At 38.2% G+C, this 25,833-nt stretch overlaps 1 protein-coding gene across 8 annotated transcripts in view; it reads left to right on the top strand.

The window, feature by feature from the left end:
* The window catches only part of RAPGEF2 (Rap guanine nucleotide exchange factor 2), a 190,790-nt gene that overhangs the window by 137,744 nt on the left and 27,213 nt on the right, over positions 1–25,833 (top strand). For 6 of the 8 annotated variants that reach the window (XM_040554943.1, XM_040554941.1, XM_040554944.1 and 3 more), the window contains 9 exons: positions 6,828–6,959; positions 15,126–15,303; positions 17,089–17,225; positions 17,654–17,812; positions 19,144–19,296; positions 19,624–19,788; positions 22,822–22,929; positions 23,019–23,222; positions 23,311–23,419. In XM_040554943.1, coding sequence (XP_040410877.1) covers positions 6,828–6,959; positions 15,126–15,303; positions 17,089–17,225; positions 17,654–17,812; positions 19,144–19,296; positions 19,624–19,788; positions 22,822–22,929; positions 23,019–23,222; positions 23,311–23,419 — 1,345 coding nt within the window. The remainder of the gene's footprint in view (positions 1–6,827; positions 6,960–15,125; positions 15,304–17,088; positions 17,226–17,653; positions 17,813–19,143; positions 19,297–19,623; positions 19,789–22,821; positions 22,930–23,018; positions 23,223–23,310; positions 23,420–25,833) is intronic. The other 2 variants (XM_040554946.1, XM_040554945.1) reach the window with 1 other exon arrangement.

The following is a 25,833-nucleotide window of genomic DNA, read 5'->3' as shown; positions in this document are numbered from 1 at the left end:
CATCATGCAACTGATGCTACATGGAGCAAGTGGGTTGCACTGATTACTCAGCGGGCTCGAATAGGAAACCCCAGTCGCCCAGGAATCCTGGAAGTGATTATGGACTGGCCAGAAGGCAAGTACTTTGGGATATCGTCAGAGGAGGAGGTGGTCCGTGCTGAAGAAGCCCCACTGTACAACAAGCTACCAGAAAATGAGAAGAAATATGCCCTGTTCACTGATGGGTCCTGTCGTATTGTGGGAAAGCATCGGAGATGGAAAGCTGCTGTATGGAGTCCTACACGACGAGTTGCAGAAGCTGCTGAGGGAGAAGGTGAATCGAGTCAGTTTGCAGAAGTGAAAGCCGTTCAGCTGGCCTTAGATATTGCTGAACGAGAAAAGTGGCCAGTTCTCTATCTCTATACTGATTCATGGATGGTAGCAAATGCCCTGTGGGGGTGGCTACAACAATGGAAGCAGAACAACTGGGAACGCCGGGGCAAACCCATCTGGGCTGCTGCATTGTGGCAAGATATTGCTGCCCGGGTAGAGAACCTGGTTGTAAAGGTACGCCATGTAGATGCTCATGTGCCCAAGAATCGGGCTACTGAAGAACATCAAAACAACCAGCAGGTGGATCAGGCTGCTAAGATTGAAGTGGCTCAGGTGGACCTGGACTGGCAACATAAAGGTGAATTATTTATAGCCCGATGGGCCCATGACACCTCAGGCCATCAAGGTAGAGATGCAACATACAGATGGGCTCGTGACCGAGGGGTGGACCTGACCATGGACACTATAGCACAGGTTATTCATGATTGTGAAACATGTGCTGCAATTAAACAAGCCAAACGGTCAAAGCCTCTCTGGTATGGAGGACGATGGCTGAAATACAAATATGGAGAGGCCTGGCAGATTGATTACATCACACTCCCCCAAACCCGCAACGGCAAGCGCCACGTACTTACAATGGTGGAAGCAACCACCGGATGGCTGGAAACATATCCTGTGCCCCATGCCACCGCCCAGAACACTATCCTGGGCCTTGAAAAGCAAGTCCTATGGCGACATGGCACCCCAGAAAGAATTGAGTCAGACAATGGGACTCATTTCCGAAACAACCTTATAGACACTTGGGCCAAAGAACATGGTATTGAGTGGGTGTATCACATCCCTTATCATGCACCAGCCTCCGGGAAAGTTGAACGATACAATGGACTGTTAAAGACTACACTGAAAGCAATGGGTGCTGGGACATTCAAAAATTGGGAAACACATCTGGCAAAGGCCACCTGGTTAGTCAATACTAGAGGATCTGCCAACCGAGCTGGACCTGCCCAATCAAACCTGTTACGCACTGTAGAAGGGGATAAAGTTCCTGTAGTGCACGTAAGAAACATGCTGGGTAAGACAGTCTGGGCTACTCCCGCCTCAGGAAAAGGCAAGCCCATTCGTGGGATTGCTTTTGCTCGGGGACCTGGATGCACTTGGTGGGTAATGCAAGAGAATGGGGAGGTCCGGTGTGTACCTCAAGGGGACCTAATACTGGGTGAGAATAGCCCATGAGTTGAATTATAATATGTTAATCATCATATAACACTGTATGTCACCGCTACCATGGTTGCTATATATCATAGATGAAAATGGTGATTAATTAGAAAGTATTGGAAAGAGTGTAACCTGAGCATGACATAAATGGTATGGAATAAGGGGTGGATATCTGTCCTGGTTTCAGTTAGGACAGAGTTAATTTTCCTCCTAGTAGCTGGCAGGGTGCTATGTTTTGGATTAGGATGAGAACAGCGCTGATAACATGCTGATGTTTTAATTGTTGTAGAGCAGTGCTTACACCAAGCCAAGGACTTTTCAGCCTCTCTCTGTCCTGCTAGCGAGCAGGCTAGGGATGCAGCAGAAGCTGGGAGGGGACAGACCCAGGACAGCTGACCCAAACTGGCCAAAGGGGTATTCCATACCATCTGACGTCATGCTGAACAATATATAGGGGTGGCTAGCCGGGGTGGAGGTGTGGCCGGCTGCTCGGGGATAGGCTGGGCATCGGTCAACGGGTGGTGAGCAATTGCATTGTGCATCACTTATTTCGTACACATTATTACTATTAATACTATTATTATTATTATTGTTGTTGTTATTCTTTTCCCTGTCTTAATAAACTGTCTTTATCTCAACTCACAGGCTTCACTTTCCCGTTTCTCTCCCCCATCCCGGAGAGGGAGGGGGGAGGGTGAGCGAACGGCTGTGTGGTGTTTGACTGCCAGCCGGGCTAAACCACAACAATTCCCTAGTAAATATTCTGAGAATATATTCATTTTCTAACATCCTGCTTTAGTGGGGCAAGCCTAATGACGTCCTGAGTAGAAGTTGGACAGAATGCAGAGGAGCTCAAGTGATACTCTGAGAAAGAGGATGAGCCCAGCACGGTCCCCATGGTGGCATGTAGTCACCGCCTCCTGTCATACAGAAAGGCGCGCCGGAGAGTAGGAGAAAATCATGATGCTCTTAAAATAGGAGGAAGATATTCAGAGCAAAATAATTGTTAGCTTTGCATGCATAAAATGGTGACTCACTTTGAGGGTGGAAGTAATAAAATGCTGCTTTTAATATAGGAAGATATGATATAGTATAAGGTGTGGTACATTTCAAAGCGGAGGTACTTCTGTGCACTTAAGAAAGTTTCGCGTAACGGTTCAAGTTTATATTTGTGACTTCCAAGAAGTAAATGCTTGGAATTTCCGGATGCACAGGTTTTCCTCCAGTTTCCTCTACATGTGTATAAACTGTTTAAACGTGTACGTGTATACGGGCACACTTGTCAAGAGCTACAAGTACACACACGAAATACTGTTTTGACCTCTCCCAAATTAAGATTAGATCTTTGGTGTTAACTATTTTATCGATTCATGCTCTGTTCTAAAAATTTATTTCCCCTGTTATGTTATACCTTTTTAGGTCTTGGCATATGTAGCCTTAATGTTTTTCACTTACCTAGTTTGTCCTTGAAATAGGTTATCAGGGCAGTTATCTGGTCCTTTTAATGACTCTCAATTATTTAATATGGTGTCCATGTAATACACTTTACAGTTACATTTACTGAAGAATGAATCATGCGTTTATTTTTCTAAATTACCCTGCCATGTTTTTACTCCATCTGCTAGGTCATTCCGATGCTGTGACTACGAGTGTTTAATAACAAAGTTAAGAAATGCTCTACATTGCTGACTTTGGCAAAGCTGTAGTTTAGTGTTTGGTGGTGTCACAGTGCTCTTCACGTAAAATATGCAAGTTGTGTTTTCCCCTTATTACTCTGAAGGACTCCTTAAAACTAGCCGTCATGTCATAAAAAAGCAGAAGAAGATAAAGTTGGCTCTTTGGTTCTGATGCCATCGGTGGTGTCTGCAGTCTGTCCCAGCTGATGCTCCGAGGCAAGCGGTATGCCCTTACATTTTCTGATATTACCGTGTGATCTGGAGGATAAGGCACATATTATATCTAGCCTTTATGCACTTTAAAACATTACAAGAAAACCTTTATTCTTCTGGGATACTAAATGCTGACGGCAGTCTTAAACTGTTGAATGGAATGAGAGATGAATGCAAGCACTGAGTGCTCAAATTTCACAATGAAGTGATGTTCGGTAGCACAGAAAATAGATCTATAATAGTGAAGTTAGGTGTCATGTCTTCCAAAAGCACAGACTGATGTTCCTAGCCAGTTCTTCACTGGATGTACAGCAGAGCTTCATGATGTTGTTTTCAAACAGTACTCTTTCGCACTGCACATAAGAAATGAGGTGCAAATACCCCGGTCTGAGCCAGACAGCCTTGTGCAGGTTGCTGGCACTGCTCAAGCTGTTGAAAGCTGCATTTCATTCTTGCACGGCTTGCTGGAAGCTGTTTACCTGACATTGCCCTCCACAAGGGAAAGGGGTGGCCTCTTATGTAGAAGATTTAGATGCCTGCTTTTGTCATTATCATCAGTGTTTTGCTTCTTTCCCATGGCGTGCATTAAATACTTTGAATAGCAGGATGCGGCCAAGACAGAAATGCATGCATTTCTCACACGCTCCTTGAGCTCACTATTTAGATGTTTCAGGTTTCGACTGTGTTTTATTTCTTGTCTCACAGCTTCTCACCTTAACTTATTTGAGGATAGGGCAGTTGAGTTGGATGTCGCTTTCGGGCATATAGCACAGAGACGTAGTATTCTGCAAAGATGTGAGCATGTGCTTCCTGCTTGTGAATAGTCCCATTTGATTAAGATCAAAGTGACTGGCTGGGTTGCCCTAAGTAAAATGCCTGCTTCTGATCTGCTGCTGTCACCGCTTGGCAAGCCCATCACATGCAGCATGGCTTTGACTTTAGGAGCTATTCTGAAACCGGTAGTCACCAGACATTCAGCTGATTGTCTACAGCCAAAAAAAAAAAATAAAAAAAATCAGAAGGCTTGCATTTATTTGCCTTGTATATTATCACTTGCAGTGGAAACTCCAGCCTCTGCCAATTGCCCGTGTAGGAGCAAAACATAAATCCTTGCTGTTCATTTAAAACACTAAGTGCCGCCGTTATATTAAACGAAGCTTGATTTCATTTTTTTCATATACTAACTGGGTTTGCTTTGATGTAAGGCTCTAAAGAATTGTTATTGCATTGATTAAAAATAAATGCAATTGTTAGTGGCTTGGAGATATTTGAAAGGCACTATGAAAAATGAACATGTTTGGCTGGGCTCAGGACTGTAGACATGCATCTCCCTTTGGAGGTGATGTTTATTTGTGACTGAAATAGCTACTACTTGATAAAATACAAAGCTTTCAGAATATTAGGCAGTATCTGCTCTGTGAGTTATCATTAGGCATGCAAATCATAGGTGACTTGTGTCTGCATGTTAAAATAATATATAGGATTTCTACTCGGAAATAACCCTGGACTACTTTAATTCTAGGAGACTGTACTTTCAGAAGTAAATGGAGTTTTCATCAACATCTTACAAAAGCTGCGATGACTTACTTCCTGTGCATTCTGTCTATGGGACATATACTTATTTGTAGAATGGTTTGAATCCTAATCAAAAATTACTGATATCCAGGCAATTATACTAAATACTCTGCTGTTTTGTGCTGGTGGAAACTTAAAGATTGAAAAGGGAAGTAGCAGGGTCAACAGATATTGTAACTAATGCATTTTTTCATCCTATATTTTCCCCTTTTGGTATGTCAACAACACTGGTGAACATAATTAGATTTTTCTGGAGGCAGCATCAATGGCTTTATACATATATTAGAGTATTGCTTTTGTTAATTGCCCTTTTGTTGTTGATTGGTATATGAAGATCAAATCTAGCTCTGGGCTGGCTGAAGCTTTTTAGGGTTATTAATGTCTGGTTCTTGGTTTTAGTTCCTCTTGCAGGTAAAATAGTAAGAATTTTTCAAAGCGTAGCCGTTTTTGCTGTCAATTCTGTAGTCATACTGCAGTAAGGAAGAAACCCTTTTTAGGTGTATTGGAATAGGAAATGCCAGTCAGCCTAAATACGACTGAGGTTTCCAGTTGGCCGTGCTTTCGCCACAAATGCTGAAGTCAGGGTTCTTCCAGGGCAGGTACCATACGCAGCTTTAAGCCAGGCAAGCGGCAGCAAAATCATTCAGTACATCTGTGTAGAGCTGGTCATTTTCTCAAGCACGGTTGCGTTTGTGACTTCAGCAGGCTTTTTGTCTAAAAATTTATCCCGATTGACCTATTCTGTCTTAATGCTGAATGAGTTCTTATTTTCATTTCCACCGGGGCAGAAGGTAGTAGCACCGGGGTACTGTTAACAACTGACATGGGTGGACACCCTGCACATGGCATTCTTCTTACTCTCTATTGAGGTGTGTTTGTATCTGCCTTGTCTGAGTTGGAGCAAAAAGAAATTAATGAACAAAGTTTTTCAACTATTGAAGTATTTATTGCATACCAAAATCGATACTTTAACATACTTTTATATATAATAGCTAGTGGTGGGATGCAAGCTTTTTGAGGAGACGAGTATTTTGCCCCTGAAATAGCATTTAAATATTGCTTCAGACGGCAAATACTTTCCTTTATCAAAGTTCACTGTCTACAGCCTGGCAATGTTGACAGTTCTTACAGATTTTCATGGGACCTGTGTGCGTAAAGCAATAGTAAAATATATGTCACAAATGTTTGGTGGATGATTGTTAAAAGATCAAATGTCCTGTCTTGTTTCATTCTTCAGTGAAGCACGTGAGCAAACTCATTTCAGGATTCCAGCTCATTGCGGTTGTGTCGGTTTTCCCACATTTCCTATTTACCATCATGTTATTTGGCTCCAAGTATAATGGATAGTTCAGTGCCTTGGGTTTTACTTGTCTGTAAAGTACCCTGTTGACTTCAGAAGCAAAAGAGTTAGCCAAACGCAGACCAGCGTTTGTTGTAACTATGTGACTTTACTCACTGTTGATCCTACTCTACAGGAAACCATTGATACTGAGGGCAGCACAATATTCATATGAAGTTTAATTCTACCCAAACTGTGCAGTAAGATACTAAAGAATTTGGCATAAGGGTTATCGCTTCATTGGTGTTTGTTCTCAGATTTTTTTATTTTTTTTGCATCTCTTCTTATATTTGCAGCACTTGGTGGTATATTGCTGACTTCTGCACCAATCTAAAAAATTGGAAAACTCAAACTTTCATGCTGCGTGCTCAAACCCCAATGGTTTTCTTGATGTAGTTGGTGCTGGCAGAAAGTAAAGTGTGACATACATGATTTAAATTCATTTTGCTCTGTATCTACCTCAAATTGTAATGATGCTTTTTCTGCTCCACCTATAGCTTCCTGCAGATTTCACAAAGCTGCACCTTACTGACAGTCTCCACCCACAGGTGACCCACGTTTCATCTAGTCACTCAGGATGTAGCATCACTAGTGATTCAGGAAGCAGCAGCCTTTCTGATATCTACCAGGTAAGACTGGAAGGGATGCTGATGGGAGGTGCCGTTTCAAACAGTTCAGATGTTAATAGCTGAACACCCGTGTTATCCTGTATTGTCACTTCTTGTCTGAAGAAGTGATCCATAGATTTCAAAAAACTAATTTTTGCTAGAATCAGGATAATTTCAGGGTTGCATCTGCTTCTTACTAGATCTCATGTTTGAAAACTCAGCAGGTAATCTGCAGTGCAGTAACATGACATATGTTTCCTTAGTCTGTCACATCCAAGTCAGCAGTGCAGAGGTGCAGTGTTTTTGCAACGTTTCAGGTTTCTACTTCATGAATTTTGTTTGTATTTTGAGGCTTTTTGGAGAGAAAATGTCCTGAATTTCAGCGTGGAAAGCCACTGTGACTCTTCAGTAAAGCTAACTTAGGAGGCAAAGGGACTTTGTTCCCTGACTCCAGCATCTCACCTCACCTTTCTGAGTGACTGCTTTGCCATTTGCAAAGAAACAGCTATGATGTTTACTGCTATTTTGAGAACACTTTGAGATCTGTTGACAAGAAGTGACCTGAGCTGGGCATTCTGATAAAAAGTGAGATGAGATTTTCAAAGGTATAGATTTAGAACTTTGTCAAATGGGGTTTTTTTTTTTTTCTTGGTGCTGTATTTTATAGTTCTGAGATGTATTGGCTTCCAAATCTGGCATACATCCAGTAGCTGGAAGAAAAAATACTCAGTGAGCAGCCTGTGCTGGCCTGACTTCAGGGATATATTCTGATTTCTCCACCCTGTAGAAAGCTGGTACTAGCCTCTTGGTAGTGCTTTTTCTCCTGGCTACCTGGGAAACATGGTGGGGCTTGAACTGGTGAGATTTCTGAAGCTATCACACGGCTGGGGGGCTTCTTGTTGCAAAGTTCTGTGCTCTTCATTTGGAGCAGAGCTTGCTGTGAAACACATCCCAAGGGTGCCTAGAACATTTGAGGTGTATGTACTTGTTTTAAATATATTTAAAAAATATAAAAATAATAATATGAGGAAGTCTATATCTTCCTCTTGATATTTTCAGTTCTTGCAATGTCCTCTGATAGGAAACTAGCAATTTATTTAAATTAGATTTGATTCACTTTTTCAGAATAACATTCTTCTCTCAAAAGGATTTTGAAAAAATTTAACAGGAACAATTCTACTTGAAGTTTTATTTACTAGAAAAGGAATAATTTTTGGTTTGGATGCTTTTAAAAATACAGACGTCCATTTAAATAATGGGAAAAGCATTATCTGCACAAATACATACAACTTAAGTTGTGAACATATTTGTAACATTTAGTCTGTTTTAGGGGAACAAGCTTGGAGACTTTCCTGTAGTAGGAGGTAGGCTTAAAAAAAAGTCTCTGTTCAGTTTAGATAATAATTGCAATAATGCAAAGACTTATTTTTGTGAAAAATATGTCAAAGTAACTGAACACTTTAGGCAGAGCATATGTCAGTCAAGTATATTTCTCAAAATTTCTTCTGAAGAGAAGATTACTTTGAGATAGGATTTATGTTTATACTGTGAGGGTGAAGAAGAGGTAAAATCAGCTTTGTTCTTTGTCTTCTATAGATTTTCATACCTTTTATTCTAAAGATTTTATCCTTAAGCATAAAAATACCAAGTACCTCTAGAGAGACACTTGTAGGTGGCATTTAGATGGTTATAGTCATACAGTTCATCTCTAGATAAGTTGCTGAAACTTCTTGTAAAAGTTTTGGAAGAAAACCCTTATAACTGTGAGAAGGATCACTGAGTTCCTGGGAAATTAAAAATACAATAGGGAAGCTTTAGAGAAATACTTCTTGAGTCACCAATCTGGTGTATGTCTCCTGTAGTAATTTTTTTTTCAGTAATGAAATCAACAGTATGGTTGGTGTTTAGAGAGAGTTAGTGATTTTTGTGAAGTATTTACATGGGGAATATTTACTTTAATATATTTACTTTAATATTTAAAATTTAATTTTTGTCTAATTAAAAAAAATGAGGATACTGTGTCACATGCTTTAAAAAATACTTTGCTTTCTTCAATTAATCTGCAGTTAATTGCTCATTTAAAGAATTATTGGCACAGGTGTATTAAGATCTGTGTAACTGCACAATGTCAGTGTAATTACTAAAATAACTTGTGTCCTTAGAGACATAAAGTATTGTAAGCATTTATTGCAGAATGCTTTGTTTTAGAACATACTTGAAGTTTTTATTTAAAAAACAAAAGCACACCTGAATTGATGAATCCAGTTGTAGGAATAGATAAAGTTGGGAATCCTGAAGTCTTGAAATTAACTTCGTGGTACCAAGTGCTGTCATTTTTAATAATTTCTCATATTGTCACAAACCATTAATTTCTTACTTCAGTTTCAGTTGTAAAAGAATATAATGTAGGAATGTTAAGTTAGGCTAAAGTACTGCAAAAAAAAAAAAAAGGCGACAACAAGATAAACAGCAGTAATCTGAATACTCTAGATCAAGTCTGGGATTAAGTAATCACAAATACTTTTTAAAAAGATTGGATCAGTCTTTTCACAATTATTTGCCTTTTAATTCTCCCCAAAGTGTTTATTCAAAAATGATAAACCATAACCAAGTCATCTACATTATTTTTTGCTTAAATTTTAATAGATCTTAGGCAAAGCTCAGTATCATCATTGCTATAATTCTGTTCCATATTTAAAGGCATCTTTCCACTCAGCAGAATGGACTTATGTTCATTATGTCTAAGTGGAAAGGAATGATTCAGAAAGATTGCCAACTTACCTTTTGATTGATTAAAAAAAAAAAAAAGTTTTCTTAAATTACACTATTAACTGGATCTTTACTGTCAATGTCAGAGTTAATGATATGTCATGTTATGCATCCTAGTAAGTTTTAGTCCTGTAGCCTTAAGAGCAGCTGTTTGCAGTAAAAATATGTTCATGGCCTTTTCAGATTTTTTGAATAAATCATGAAGCTGAATCTTCAGATGCTTTCAGCATTGAGCTGAGAATATTTCCTTTTAAATATTAATGCTGTAACTAAATTTGTCAAATGTTGCACATGAAAGAACTTCTTTTAGGCTAAGAATTATTTACCACAATAAAATAAATAATCCTTTGTCGTTATCCACCCAAGTCTAAAAATAAATGTCAGGTGCCCATCAGTATAGTTGTTAATGTTAGAACTTTTATTTTAGGAAATAAGTTCACCGTTGGCTAACTGTGTAACGGGGCTGGAGAGGAAGGGGATGCTGAGTGTTAGCTTGCGTGCGGGCTGGTATCTGCCAAGAACAATACTTTGGTCCTGCCTTGTGTTGACTTGGCAAAGCAAGTCGTTCACTGTTGCTTCTCATGTTCCGTTACATACCTCTTCCTATACGCTCCTGAACGCTTCCTATCCCTGACATGTTTATTACCAGCTGATGAGCCCGGTTTGAGAGTGGGGAGATTTAAGCCTGTGAATGCGTGTTATCCCTCCTCCCTCTCTTGGGAAGGCATTGTGTTGCCTGAGCTCCTTCCTTTGCCAGCCTTTCTTTGCCTTATCCTGTCCTCAGACTGGTGGCTTCCTGGCAGCCCTATGTGCCCGCCCGTGTCTGCCCCAGACGCTCCCAGCAGTAAAGGAACTGGGTAACATCCTTTCAGTGACCCTCCCAGGATGCGGGTAGCGCTGGGAAATTTTCAAGATGTCAGCTTTTTTCTCACGGGCCTGATAGGAGAACTCTTTGAAGAAAGGTCCGTCTTCTAGAGGTTTCATGGGCATTCACACTCTTCGCAGTACAGTTTAAAAAAATAATCTGACAACCTTAAATTTGTGTGAGATTTGTCTGCAATAGTTGTAATTGAATGTAACATATATTATCATAATTACATGACAAACAGATACATATTATAATTAGTTACATGGCTTGAATTCGATAGCAATTTATTGATATGGTAACCTTTTACCCAGTGAGTTGAAAGCTAATGTAAAACAAAACCCGAGCTGTGATTTCTCTCTGTGGAAAAGCTGGGTGCAGTGTGCCTATATACCGACAGGAGAAAATCTTTCAAACTAGTGGGATTTCTGTGAATGATTTCACTGAAGGTGCAGTGCCAGCTTTCTTGGTGTTTTCTATCAATATCAGCTTATAAATTAAGAAATAAAACCAGAAGATTTTTGCTGATATATATTCTTAACCTCCCCTTTTCAGTTTTTTTATAGCCCTTCAACCACAGTGATAACTTTAAAAAGGTGGATTTTTTTGAGATGGCTTGGCAGTTCTATTTACTAGCTTGAAGAGCTGCATCAGACACAGATGAACCTATTTCTGATCTGCACAAGAAGTGTCTTGAATTTTTTTTTCCAGTATTTTTCTCTTGCATACTTGGAGATTCTGTGGTTTTTAGGTGGTGGTGTTAGTCACAGAGGGACATTTAGTCTTCAGAATGGATGTATTTCTTCCTCAAAATGTTTCCTAAGGTGTTGAAAAAGTATTTTAAAAATTCTGTTTAACTACTGATTTCCTAGTATTTTAATGTGGTTAATTCTCTCTCTTTTATTTTCCTTCCCCCCCCTTCTATGTTGTCAAGATCATTTGGGAGCTTTCACCCCAAACCAGTGTAGAAAAGAAAACACTAATGACCACCCCAAACAAAGCCATCCTGGTAGGCAGTTCTCCAGGTCTTCCCACTTTGGGGGTGCATTAAACAGTGTAGCCAGGTGGTCAGAAGAGGCGATTCTCCCACTGTATTTAGCATTGGTACAGACTCGCCTTGAATTCTGTGTGTCATTCTGGGCTCCACTATATAAAAAAAGTGTTAAGGTCCTTGAAAGCGTCCAGATTGGGGCAATAAAGCAGACGAAAGGGCTGGAGGGCATGTCCTGTGGGGAGAGGCTGAGGGCACTTGGGTCCTCTCATCTGGAGAGGAGGCGGCCGAGAGGTGGCCTCCCTGTGCTCTGCAGCTCTGGTCTCTGCTCCCTGGTCACCGATGACAGGATGTGACCTAATGAAAATAATAGTTGCTTTTTTTTTTTATTATGATTTTTTTTCCCTTGAGAATCAGACCTAATGGCTAACCGAGGAAAAACTTACTCAGCGCTCCTTTATTTTCCGTCTTTTGATACTTGTTTCATTGTATTTATTTAATTAGCTGTTACCCCTCAAATTTAGCAATTTTGGTCTTGGAGGCAGTTAGCAATTGGAGCAACCATTTTTATATTGCTTCAGTATTAGTCTTACAGACACTGCTTAAAAATGGGGAGGTCTCCTTAGATTGTGAATGTGAACTAACTCTTCACCTCAATGAACATGTCACTCAGTCTCCTGACTTTCTTGTTGGTAATGTGACAAATAAAATCCTAGGCTGTCACTGTCACGCGATTCATTTGAAGCTTCAGCAAATTTCTCATGGCATCTTTTCAACTGTGAAGGAAAATTTTCATCGCGACTGGTATTTAGATTTTGGAGAGACAGTGTTTTGTAGTTTAAGCTGCAACCAGCCCTTTTCACATATAAATCCAAAAAGATTGCATGTAAGTAAACCTAATATTAACTTATTACCCAAGAAACAAACACAGCATGTACTTAAGAAAGCACTCATTTCTGAGGTGTATTTCTTCCTTGATAAACATTCACTGGAAATCTTTAAGCCTCGTAATTGACCATGGACAAATCCTGTAGGGTTTTCATCCTGTGTTTTGGGTTTTCTACTGCTGAAGCTTACAAAGACGCCCCTATCCTCAAAGGAGCTAATCAGGATTTTTCCTTTAGTCTTACACAAATGCATGGCTATTGTTGCCATAACTAAGGGTTCCTGTGCAGATGTGCTTGATTTTTCTAACCCATGGTGGAGTACAGAAGTGGACGTAGGTTGGAATGAAGTTTAATGTGTCAGCAAGAGGACCCTGAAAACTTCATGTCATATTTAATGCTATTAAGCCTAAAGAACCAAGCCATTTGCAGTGTTCCTGTAGATAAATTAGTGTGCATTTCTAATGTGAAGGCATATCCAATTATTCTTCACAATGTAGCAAAACTTGTGCAATGCTTTTTGCATTCATAAACTGAGGTGTCTTCGTCAGATGAGTTGCTTTATTCTTTCTTACTAAAAATGTGTGTTGCCTACATGGAAAGGTTACATATTCTTTTGCTAACTTCTGCATGATAACTGCGTGTTGCTTGAAATACATTTTTTTTTTTCTTGTAAGATAAAGGTGTCCAAAGTTAGTAAATGTTACTACTGCTCTGTGGATTACTGCATTCAATTCTGAGTTTGTGTTGCAGTTGTTTGGTTTTTTTTGGATAACTAGTAAGCAACTATTCCTGTACCTATCAATGCCATTGGTTGCCAAAAAGATCTAACTAGCTCTGTAAACAGTGATTGTCCCTCAGGAAATACTTGTAGCTTCTAGCTGCAATGTTTAAGGTATTTTCTGAACACAACACAAAATTGTGTTTAATTTATGTGGGAATTATTTTTTAAATGGTGTCATTTTTTTGATAGGGCTTCTGTCTTAAAGCAATAAACTAAAAGTGGACAGTCAAATAATTTTTTAAACAAAACAGTTGTTTTTTTTTTTTTGCACAGTATGTGGAATTTTCTTGGGTTCCAAAGTATCTCTTCTACGTTGGCATTGTGTGACTAAGTTTAATTGTGTATTTAGCTTACCAACAGGCTTTTGAGAAGGCTTCTGCTGGGCGGGTAGGAGGGGCACTCGTTAATAACAGGAAGGTTTGCAGAAGGGACTGATGAATTAGTCACACAGTCGCTGGAATTGTCACAGTTGGAGACTCATGATTCTGCCAGAACAGTGTCATAAGCCATGTGTCTACTGACTCATCACTAATTTTTCCACCAGTCTCATTTGATGAAAGCTATTTTGTACGAGTAGTTAGAGCAATTGTTTCAAATATATCATAGGGAATATGCATGTTAAACACAGCAAGACCACTAATGAAAATACTGCTAGCAGTATTCATTTTTTGTGATTTGTTTGTGTGGCAGTAACAGCCTTCTCTCCCCTGTTTAGGAAATGCTTGGCACTTTTTTCTTTTAAAAACAAAGTGAAAATAATTTGAATATCGTGTAGGTGCCGGTACGATGCTTTTCATGCTAACAGGACCCCATTACAAAGCTTCTGTGGTGCTGTAGGGGAAGTGTTTAGGAATGTTACTAGCTGACCTGATCCATCTCCAGCTGTATGCTGCCATTCATAAGGTGGCTGTGTATGATGGCATTAAAGTAACAGATGTCAGCCACATCTAGTCAGGCAGAAGTAGGGAAGATCATTCTATAAAAATACAAACATAATTTGTCTTACCTTCTCTGTGTTTGGAAGGTGACCTATTTTTTTAAACCAATTTATGGGAGTCAGATCGATCAAACAGGCTTTGGTTGCTGTGTTTGTCCCATGCAGGATTTTTAAAGTAGACATGACTGCATTGTTTGCATTCATATAACATCTGAGAAACTTGATTTGTCAAGCCATGTTGTAAAACTTTCATTAAAATCTTGCATTTCCTTAAAGATTGTGATAGCTGAGCCTTGGCAGCTGCTGTGGCATTAAATCAGGTTCTGAGAAAGAGCAACTTCATCAGCCATGACAGACAAGTGTTTGTAGGATTTACTAAATGTTCAGTCTTGAAACAGTATCATTAAAATGTATTTACCTTTAGGTGCTGTCCTAATGACCTTAGGCTATGTGTGGACTAGGTTTTCATCTTTTTAAAACAAATAACAACCGGCAGTTTTAGGTTACTGAGAGAACAAAATTTTTGAAGCATTTTGACGCAGTGCTTACTTCCCCAGACTGCCTACGTAAGATAATATTGCATTCATAAATGTCTGAAAATGTAATGTTGGGATGGGAACAGAATATGTTTTAAATTGTTTGTTTAAAATAAGTGATCTATTTCAAGGAGTAATTTATTGGAATAAACTGCCTACAATTCCCCCAAGACCTGCTAATTAAATAATTTACGATGAATCCTGTTTATGTATGGCTGATTGAAACATGTTAAAAGCCCTGTTTAACGTTGTTTTGGTGTTGGTAAATGGTTTGTTGTTTTAAAAAAAAAAATGTGAAGAAAAAAGCAACACAAATTCATTTGACAGATTAGGTAGAATTTTTCTGTATATTAAATAGGAATCTAGAGCAGTGAAGAACACATTTGAACACTTATTTTTTTGTTTATATGCATTAATTTAGGCTACAGAAAGTGAAGCTGGTGATATGGATCTCAGTGGGTTGCCAGAGACAGCAGTGGATTCTGAGGATGATGATGATGAAGAAGACATTGAAAGAGCATCCGATCCTTTAATGAGTAGAGATATTGTTAGAGATTGCTTAGAGAAAGACCCAATAGACAGGACAGATGATGATATTGGTAAGTATTGCAAAGTAGCAAAATGCCATCAAACTTGTTCTCCTTCACCAAAAAATGTATTTTTTGAGCTTGGGGTTTTATTTTGGTTGTTGGCTTTTGTAGTTGGTAAGTTTAGTGTGTATTCTGTAAGCTGATCTCTAAAGGCCAATGAATGAGTACAGCCAAAGAACCGGAAAATGCACAAGATATGGTGGAAAGCTATCAGTGCTGACCTTTTAGGTTTCAACACTCAACTTCTAATTGATATCAAGACTGGTTTATGAAGTAAGCATTGTTGCTTACTGGAAATTGTTAGAAATTTGACAAAATTTATGTTCGTGTCATCACTGGATTCTTACTAAGTTTTTTTGTTTTAAGTTGCGTTGGTTTTTTACATTTGTAATGAATAGTGGAGCCATAAGACCTTTACATAAATATAAATCTACTAAAACTAATTTGCTATGTTAATGTACAGACTAATACATAGAAAGCAAAGCTAGAATTAGAATTGTAATAATTACCATTTCTAATCTAATCTGTTTCACTGTCACAGGTGGTTTTTTGTGTGTGATTGTTTTGTTTTTTGTTCTTTTTTCTGTTCATCAAAGTATACCTAAATGATGATTTGTTGATTATGACACGATGAAGGGACTGGAGCATCTCTCGTATGAGTAAAAACTGTGAGAGTTGGGACAGTTCAGCCTAGAGAAAAGAAGGCTCAAGGGGAATCTCATCCATGTGTGCAAATACTTGAAGGGAGGGTGTAAAGACAATGGAGCCAGGCTCTTCTCAGTGGTACCAAGCAACAGGACAAAAGGCATTGTGCACACTGAAACAGAAGAGGTTGCCTCTGAACATCAGGAAACACTTCTGAACTGTGCTTCAGGTGATGGAGCACTGGCAAACACTGCCCAGAGAGGCTGTTGAGTCTCCTCCTTGGAGATCTTCAAAAGCCGCCTGGACATGATCCTGGGCAACCTGCTTAGGGTGTCCCTGCTTGAGCAGGGTTGAACATGATGACCTTCAGTGGTCCCTTCCAGTCTCAACCATTCTGTGATTCTGCATAAATAAAATTTTAGGAAAAAGATTGAGTTATATTGACTATTTCTAGTAGGTTTTGATGAAAACAAATGCAAAAAACGTCTAACCTCTAGGGCATATAATTCCTTAGCACGACTATTGAGAACAAATGAGCTCTGTGTAGCTATGGACTATATAAAACATCAAAATATGGGAGAAGCTCATAGTTGAGTATAAGTGCAACTCCAGTACATACGGAAGCCAGAACAGCAGTAGTCACCTGTAAGACAGTAATCCTATTCTGCCTGGCCCATCCTAGGGGATCTTTGTAAATGCACCAGATGACAACTCTTTTGTTGTTAACATGCCTAGACTGGACATGGAATGGATGGGTTTACCAAAGATGTTGCTCAATTTTGAGAAATTTCCCTCCTTAATGTCTTACTGTGTTTTATATAGGCCTATCGTAGTTGTAATGGAGTTATTGCTCTGGCTGGATGGAGAATTATAGTTTCATTGGCTGTGTTCAGAGCTCTTGATTAAATTACAATTCTTCTATTATGCTGACTTTTACTTTGCAGGGTTTCTATTGATGGTATGACCAGCCAGTCTGTGCCTACAAAATACCCAGTAATTACAACAGGCCACTGTACAAGATTTATTAGTATACAGAAACGATTGTGCTGCGTTTTAGCTTAAGTAGCCTTAGGCATCTTTCTGAAGAACTGTCTTTGCTGTGCTTTGTTGTTTTGACATGCACGACTCAGTGGGCTTTTTCTCCTTCAGAACAACTACTGGAATTCATGCATCAATTGCCTGCTTTTGCCAACATGACAATGTCAGTGAGGAGAGAGCTCTGTGCTGTAATGGTGTTTGCAGTTGTGGAGAGAGCAGGAACTATTGTACTGAACGACGGAGAAGAGGTCAGTAGAAGTTACTTCTGACTCTCCTGTTATACCAGACATCCCAGAGTCCACAGTGTTATGGTCCTGTTTTTTTTTTTTGCTTTAAAAAAAAAAAGTAACTTTGAGCAGGTAAATTAAGTGTCAAAATTAAGTGTCATCTTGTTCTTCCGTTGAAAGCTTTTGTTTAAGCCCTTGCACAACATTTCTTATTCAGTAAAAGCATAAGAAAATAATCTTCATAACATACATACTTCCTGTCTATTGGAGTTGATTTGGGAAATTTATTTCAACGGTTCAAAATCTAGTGTATACATTTTTTTAATAGGTGCCAAAAAATAACTCCTTTCCTTTGGGGGGGGGAAGAAGTGGGGATTGTATCTGTATAGCATGATATTACAAAGTTAAATGATTTTGTCTTCATGTATCCTGCAACATTTAATTTGTAGCTGGATTCCTGGTCAGTCATTTTGAATGGCTCTGTGGAAGTGACGTATCCTGATGGAAGAACAGAGATACTGTGCATGGGAAACAGTTTTGGCGTTTCCCCTACCATGGACAAAGAGTATATGAAAGGGGTGATGAGAACCAAAGTGGATGACTGCCAGGTAGAGTGTCCAACTGTAACACATGCAAAATTATGTACATATAGAAATAATACAACTGAATAGCCAGACAGTTTTTTTTCAAACTGAGTGCATGTGTAAAATCTGTAATGCATAACCCCATGAAATACTTGGGAGATACGGTTCCTGCTGTTTGTACTTACAGGCCGGGAAATTGAATTCTCTTCATCCGGATAGGGATTGTTTTGTATTGTTTGTGGGATTGGTTTGTCTGTGTGCTTTCTGCATAACTTAAGGCTTAGCAGCCTGCTGCATATATCCATTGCTTCAAAGTTTCCTTTAGTAAGATCTCAAGGTCCGTTAGCTATTACAGTCTCTCTTACTTCTGCAGGTAAAAGCCGTTCTTCCTTAGTGGACTCAGCTACTGAATCTTAGACTAATACATCTGTCCCATGATGAAAAGTAGAAGATGCTTTAGTTTCAGCCAGTCTGACCTTTCAATAAAAACATTTTGACCTTTGCTATAACACAAACAGTCAGTTGTAAAGGAGCACTTCTCATAGCATAAAACAGCTAGCCTAATCTGTATATGTGGTGGCTGCTTACTTCTTCCCATCCAGAAGACAATAGCCAAGCTCTGGGTGAATTAAGTGTTTTTCGTGGTCCTGATGGCTAATTAGCTTCTATCAGATGCCCTTTGAAATCGGTGAAAATGTGTTATGGAGTCTAACTTCCAGTAAGTGCATAAATCGTATCTTGTTAGAATAATGTTCTGCAACAAATCCAAACAGTAGGAGATCTGTTTCAGCTACTAATAGCTGCTGGAAATAGAAAAGTTCTGTAAATAAATTATGAAGAATGCAGAAGAAAATTCTGTCTCTGGGAATCTTGTACCTTTGTCCTAAGTATGTACATGATGATTTTGCAGCTTGTCAATCAAAAAAACCCACTAATTTCCATTCAGTTAATGGCCCAAGTTAATTTAAGGAGACAGTTTAATCTCAAGTATTTGCAATTCATAGTGTATGTGTATTTTTTTCCAAGTTGTAGTGGGTGGTCTTAATTATATTTGGATAGTGTAGGTACTAGGAATATTATTAAGCAGGGAGATCTAAGCAGCTAAGCAAAAACGGCTGGTAATGCTAAGTCATTTTGTTCTGATGAATCTTGGGCTCCTCTGATTACAAGATTGTATTGGAAATACCGTGTATTCATCTGCTTATTCCAGCTGAACTGCTGGAATAACAGATTTGGCCAACCGCAGGTTGAGAACCTTCTTTACCTTTTCTACTAATAGAATGCTTGCATCATAAGTCTAAATGGTTTCCTGAAGACTTTACCTTTTAATACTGGTGCGTGATGATTCTTTCCAGTTTGTTTGTATAGCCCAGCAAGATTATTGCCGTATCCTCAATCAAGTAGAAAAGAACATGCAGAAGGTAGAAGAGGAAGGGGAGATTGTGATGGTTAAGGAGCACAGGGAGCTTGATCGCACTGGAACAAGAAAAGGCCACATTGTCATCAAGGTAAAAGCAAAAGGGGAAGAGTCTTGCAAAGGTCTGTATTCTATAAACTTCTGAACTTGGCAAATAAGGCTCAGGATTAGATGAGATATATATGATAACATGTATTTGAAAGTAAAAATTTCTAGTTTTTCTACTTTAAAAAGTTATGCACGTGAGTAACGAAGTGATTTTTGTAAAACTTAATTACAGAAGCTTTGCTTATCTCATCAGTCAGTAGATACCAGTATTGTTCTTTCTAGTGTAATTCTTCAGTATGATACACGAAAAAAAATTTCATTTATTGAAAATGTATTTTAATTTTTAAGTGTTTTTTCTTTTTTAATTTAGGGAACAGCTGAAAGGTTAACAATGCATTTGGTGGAAGAACACTCTGTGGTAGACCCAACATTTATAGAAGACTTCCTGTTGACGTATCGGACCTTTCTTTCTAGCCCAATGGAAGTGGGGAAGAAGTTGTTGGAGTGGTTCAATGACCCCAGCCTCAGGGATAAGGTTAAAATCCCCTAAAATTTATACGCTTGTTATATGCATGAAAATATAAGCTACTAAGAATAAAATAATTTTTTTTTAAGTGACTCAACTGAATAAGACGCAATTTTAGTGACAGAATGCATGGATAAAACTACAGAAATATTTCTTCTTATTGTACTTTAAGTACAAACTTGTTCAGGAAAGGTAAATTAGCCATAATTTACCTTGCTGTGTTATTACTACTTAACTTAGTTGCTTGTAAGTATAGGGAAAGCTTTTTTCAATAATTAGCATTTTTATTTAATATCATTTAATGTAGTTCTATTGTGCCTTGAAATTTGAGCATGTAACTGAGTCCTGTTGTCTATACATAATAGTAATTAACACAACTTGGCAAACATTTGGTGATAATTTATCCTTACATAAAGATACTGTAAAATAGCGACACTGTTAAGAATCTAATCTATTGACCCTTACACAGTGTTAGGGGAAAAAAAAGAAATACAAGACAACAATCAAACAGTCCCTTCCCCAGTTAAAACTGTCATGAGATAAGAATGAGGCCCTGTGTATTCAGTTTTGGCACACTGATAGCAGCACACTGTCTGTTGAGACTATACTGTGCTTCCCACTGTAATGCTTTACTTCGAGTGTATATATTTGTCAAATGTAAAACACTAGTTTAAAAAAAAGTGTTTTTTTTCCCAAATTTTAAGCTAGGGGAATAATATTAAAATTTTGGTTTTCAACTTTTATTTACATTTGGGTATTTTTCTACTAGAAATGCTAGTTTGTCTGCACGTTGGAGAAAGGACCTTACGTTTGGCAGAGAGGCAAGGCTTTGCTTCAGGGAAATGCTCACTGTTCCTGTGAAAATCTGACTGCTATGTACACTGGAAAGCTGAAGCTAATATTGTTTAGCACAGACCTGCTAGAGCTTCAGATCTATAATACCATCTTTAGACTTATTTTGTTTGTCCTGCCATGGATAATCTCCATAGCCTCTAAAAGCATGAGCAACAACAGTTGCTGGTATCAGGTCTGGAAACAGAGCAGCTCTTGTTCTGCCATCTCAAGAGCCAACCCTTTCTGTCATCGATCAGTCCTGACAGAACCGCTGCTTGGTTCACATGCAGGAAAGGCAAGAATTAGAATACCTTGGGAGGAGCAAAGATAAGTAAGTGGGGAACACAGGACCCGGAAGATTCTGTCTGTCTGGTTTAGGGGCTGGCAAACGAGAGGGAAAGGGGTGAGAAAAACTTATGAAGCACCATCGGTAGCCAGTGATAGTCAGACTGGGACATTTGAGATCTAATCTTGCTTATGATTTTCCCTACAACCAGGGTGCTTGACATAACTTAAACCATTTTTTAGAGCTGCTCTCCTGGTTGAAATACAAGTAGTGGCATTCTTCTGGAAGTCACTGTTCAACTCTTTTCAGTGCAGTGTCTGCTGGGTGCAGCAAGAAGTCCCTACTTTGAAAGCAGCATTGATACTGAAGTATTTTAAAATATATGATGTGGTATGGCTTGCAAGTTCCCATTTTGCTAAAAATTGTAGTTGTCCCAAATTTCACTAGACATCATCTGAGTCTTCCAATGTGATCCGCATTTTTTTCATTTTCAACACAGATGTTTAACAGAAAGGAAGTTCATCTTCAGTTTTAAAGATGAAAATGTCTCAAATATGCCAGAAGTGCTACCCCTAGCCTACTTCCCTGTGGCTGGGAGCTGTAGTGCAGAAACTATGCTGTTATCTCCTTTTAGAAATCTAATCTCTCTAGGACTTCTATAGTAGTTGATTAGATTGGTCGTGAATTTCAGCAATTCTTCTGAATTCATTTGTTTTTCAGCACGAAAGGGAACCCGCTTGGAAACTGCATAAACACAATAAACCATACAGCTCCCATGAGGGTAGCAGAATTTGCTTTTGGATGCTTTGTCACAGATCTTTAGCATAAGAGGTTTAGGTTTTGTGCAGAGGCCAAGAACTGACAGTGGCTAGCTGTGTGATTAAAATTTATATGAGATTCTGTTCTAAGCTCCAGTTCTTGAAATGTTCAGTTTTTTTCCCTATTGACTTGGTTCCCCAGCAGAAGAAATATAGCTGTATTTTTGAGAACATTGACTGGAACCACCATTTTTGGTTAAGGAGCTTTTTGAAAATTGCGTGAATCAATCTTAATTCTAAAGGTCAAAAATATTCTATTTTGTCAGGACAAGTGCTGCTGATGTCCCAGGTCAAATCACATCTAAAGATCAAATTTCAGTGGGAGTATATATAAATAAATAAAAAAGAAAGGCTCTTGTTTTGTGGCTTTACTGTTCAGGAATATAAATTGATAGTAGAATATTAATTGATAGATTTTTTTTTTCCTCCCTAACAAACTGTAAAATACTAGCTAACATTCTTCTGAACTTGATAATCATAGTTGAATGGGGGAGCTAGGGGGTGAAGAGAAGGGAGGAGGTGTAAACCAAAAGATTGAATGTAAGGAAGAGAATTACATGTATTTGCTGTTAAGACCTCTTTCCTGCTTCTCACAATAGCTCCTTTTTCTTGCCTCTGTAAACATACAATAACTCTTTTACACAGGCAAATGCCTAATGAAGTTAATGGTGGCTTATCTCAACTACTGTGAGTTTCAAGAGCCAATAAAAAAAAAAAAAGGAAGCTTTGTAATCATGTGCTTGAAGAATTAAGGAGATTTGGAAATGTATGTGGACAGGAAATTGTTGTTACAAATCAGAAATTGATCTAATTCAGTGCCTCATACCTGTGTGCGCTCTATTCCCTGCTCAAACAACTTTGGTACAGCCAGTGTTAATTTTCTAACTTTTAGTAATCTATATGAAATACAACCCTTAAGCAATTTTTATTCTTCATTCTCTCCTCATGGTAAATGGTTGCATAACAGTGAAGTTTGGGTATATAGTATTTAGGATCCTGATGGAAGCTTAGAGAAGCTTTAAGCAGCAGTATTTTTAAAGGACTTAGCAATAGTGTTGATCTGGGCTTTCTTGGGAAATGCTTAAATTATTGATTAATTTTCAGGTTACACGGGTAGTATTGTTGTGGGTGAACAATCACTTCAACGATTTTGAAGGAGATCCTGCTATGACTCGATTTCTGGAAGAATTTGAGAACAATTTGGAGAGGGAGGTAAGAATGATTTTTTCTGACAATTTTAGATAGTGGGGAGCAGTCAGTCTATTACATATAACTCATTATGCTTCTCCTTTTTTTTATAGAAAATGGGTGGACATTTGAGGCTGTTAAATATTGCTTGTGCTGCTAAAGCGAAACGAAGATTGATAACCTTAACAAAGCCATCTCGAGAAGCCCCTTTGCCTTTTATCTTGCTGGGAGGGTCAGAAAAGGGATTTGGCATCTTTGTTGACAGTGTCGATTTTGGTAGCAAAGCTACAGAAGCAGGCTTGAAACGTGGAGACCAGGTATGTAATTTTAAAATGTTTTATTTTTCCCCTTTTTTCCCCCCTTTCTCTTCACTAAATAAAAATAACTACCTCTTTTTATTTTTAGATACTGGAAGTGAATGGTCAAAACTTTGAAAACATTCAGCTGTCAAAAGCCATGGAAATCCTTAGAAATAACACTCATCTGTCTATCACTGTGAAAACCAATTTATTTGGTAAGTTTGTGTGCACTTCGTTCTAACTTGTGTTCTAATTTAGATGGAATTTTTAATTTTGTACATAAAACATTTGAAAATGACTTAAAATGATTGTTTGAAATACTTCTGAGGTGGGAAGAATAGGAAAAGGAGGTTTGCAGCTTCTAAAGAGTCAGAGTTCAAAATTGTAGAGAAAAAATTTCAAATAACTTCCTATATGAAGTCACGACTCTCACAAGTGCATATTTTTGGATTAAGAGGAACTGCAGTGACCGTTTAGCTTTAAGTTATAAAACGTGTCCATATGTGTAACAGTCCTTCCTCAAGAAAGAAGCCTTTTTTGGAAGTTCAGTTGTTTGGTGATTTTAATGTGTCAACGGCGTATGCTCATACTTTTTCAGTCTGTGCCTTGTGAGTGTAACAAGGTTAATAAAAACTTTCTTACCAGCTAGGTGATGATAATCTCACTACCCTCCGAATCTTTTCTCTCTCTCTTACAAGTACTTACGAAGTCATGAAGGAGTCTTTAAGCAGCTCAGGACCTCAGTTACCATCATAAGAAATAAACAATTCGTTTGTTTTATTTATTTTTACCACTGGACACTTGGATTATTAACATAATTTTGTGATATGTTCCCGAAATACCTCTTTCAGGATGAGGTCTTCATTGCAAATAAGTAGGACAGAATATTTCCACAGGATGTCACTGAATTAATTGATGGTTAAATATGCTTAGATTATCTCCAAAAGACATTTGTCAAATCTATTTCCTGGGGATTTTTTTTCCTGTGCAGTAAAGATTCTAATGTTTCATCTGTATGTGCTTGTTTAGCAGTTATGTACTTGTTTCTCTATGTATGTGTTCTTTGTAACTCATTTTTTTTAGTATCACGTGTTGCTTTAGTCTAAAACTAAACATGATTTCTTCATAAATTGTGCTTTCTCGGTTTTTAATCTTGTTGCTCTGCTCCAAATACCGAAATCACAGTAGAGTATCAGAACAGAACAGTTACTTCCTGTGCATTGCATGCAATATTCCTTATCAACAAATCCCTAAACCAGTTTCCTATTTCTTAACAGCATCTTCCCACCTATATTTAATTTCTCGCTAGCCCCCAAACTCCTTTTCTGTACAGTATGGTTATTGTTTCTCCTTTGCTCTTCTTTAACTCTCCATTATTTTTGGCTTTTAAGGTCTCTTAGTAATTTGTTGTGTACTTCTGGAGGAATGGATGATTGTTAAGGACAAAAAGAATACATACATATGAGTAAAAGCCTTGCCCTGAATACTCATTCTAAGCCGCTCGCCATTGTTCTCACTTTTTCTATAATTCTGTATTTTTAATCATCAGTTTCATAGAGAATACCAAAGAAACAATGATTTTTCTTTTTGTTTTGTTTTGTTTTCAAAGCAAATTGCTTTTGTATATTTAACATAGACTTATTCAGTAAGTGCCAGCTGGCTGACATTCATTTTATTTCTTAGCTTATCTTCTCAAAACCCCTAGTATCCCCAACCCTATCCCTGAGTTGATTATTCTTTCTTTTTTATTACTCCTTCCCTGTCTTAATATGCGTCCCTGTTTTATGGTGGTTTTCCACTTATAATAAGGAGGGAGCTGTTGAGAATACAGAGGGCTTCTCTTCCTCCTAAAATGAAAATCATTCTCTCATTTCTTCAAAAACACATTGTACTATTTCTGTACAAACAGGTTATTCTTTATTGTACTATTTCTGTACAAACAGGTTATTCTTTACAAAGATGTGCAAATAATTAAGTTCTTCCTTACCTCAACATCCAACACACAAGATAGTACACGTATCACTACTTCTTGGTATGTTCTCTACTAGACCCATAGCAGTGGCCTTGTTTTGTTTAGAAACATTCAAAAAAAACCCTTTCTTATTGCTTCCTGAAATTCAGGAGTCATTTGTGCATACCTTTTATGTGGCCTCCACTATTAATCTTGTAGTCTGTCCTAGCACAGGTTCATTATCTTTGAGAAGTACATTCATCATTACAAACCAAATCATCAGATAATTTTCCCCATTTATCTATGAATACCTTTTCTCTTTCTCCGAATGTCTGACTTGATCACCAGATCGGTTTTGTTTGTATTTAAATATATTGTCACTTTTGTGAAGTGCAAAGTTGTAGAAGAACTGATTAACAAATTCATCAGTTGTGCCTGCCTCATAGATGACTCTTTGTTAGAGAGCTGTGGGAGACAACTGGGAGCGGTAATAAGCTCAGCCTTTTGAGGTTAGAATTTTGCTATACCCAGTCTGTTGGCCTTCTAAGACTTCAAGTTTTCTTGTACATATGGCAGGTGGACACAACAGCCATATCAAACATCCAAGATGTCTCTTAAGTATTCTCATAGTTTCTCATTTTTTGTTTGTTTGTTTTATGACTTTGTTAGTTTCCATTC

This window comes from Cygnus olor, chromosome 4 (genome assembly GCF_009769625.2).
Source record: "Cygnus olor isolate bCygOlo1 chromosome 4, bCygOlo1.pri.v2, whole genome shotgun sequence".
NCBI classification, from domain to species: domain Eukaryota; kingdom Metazoa; phylum Chordata; class Aves; order Anseriformes; family Anatidae; genus Cygnus; species Cygnus olor.
Note: the sequence above shows the minus strand (reverse complement) of the source record. Positions and strands in the feature narration are given on the sequence as shown.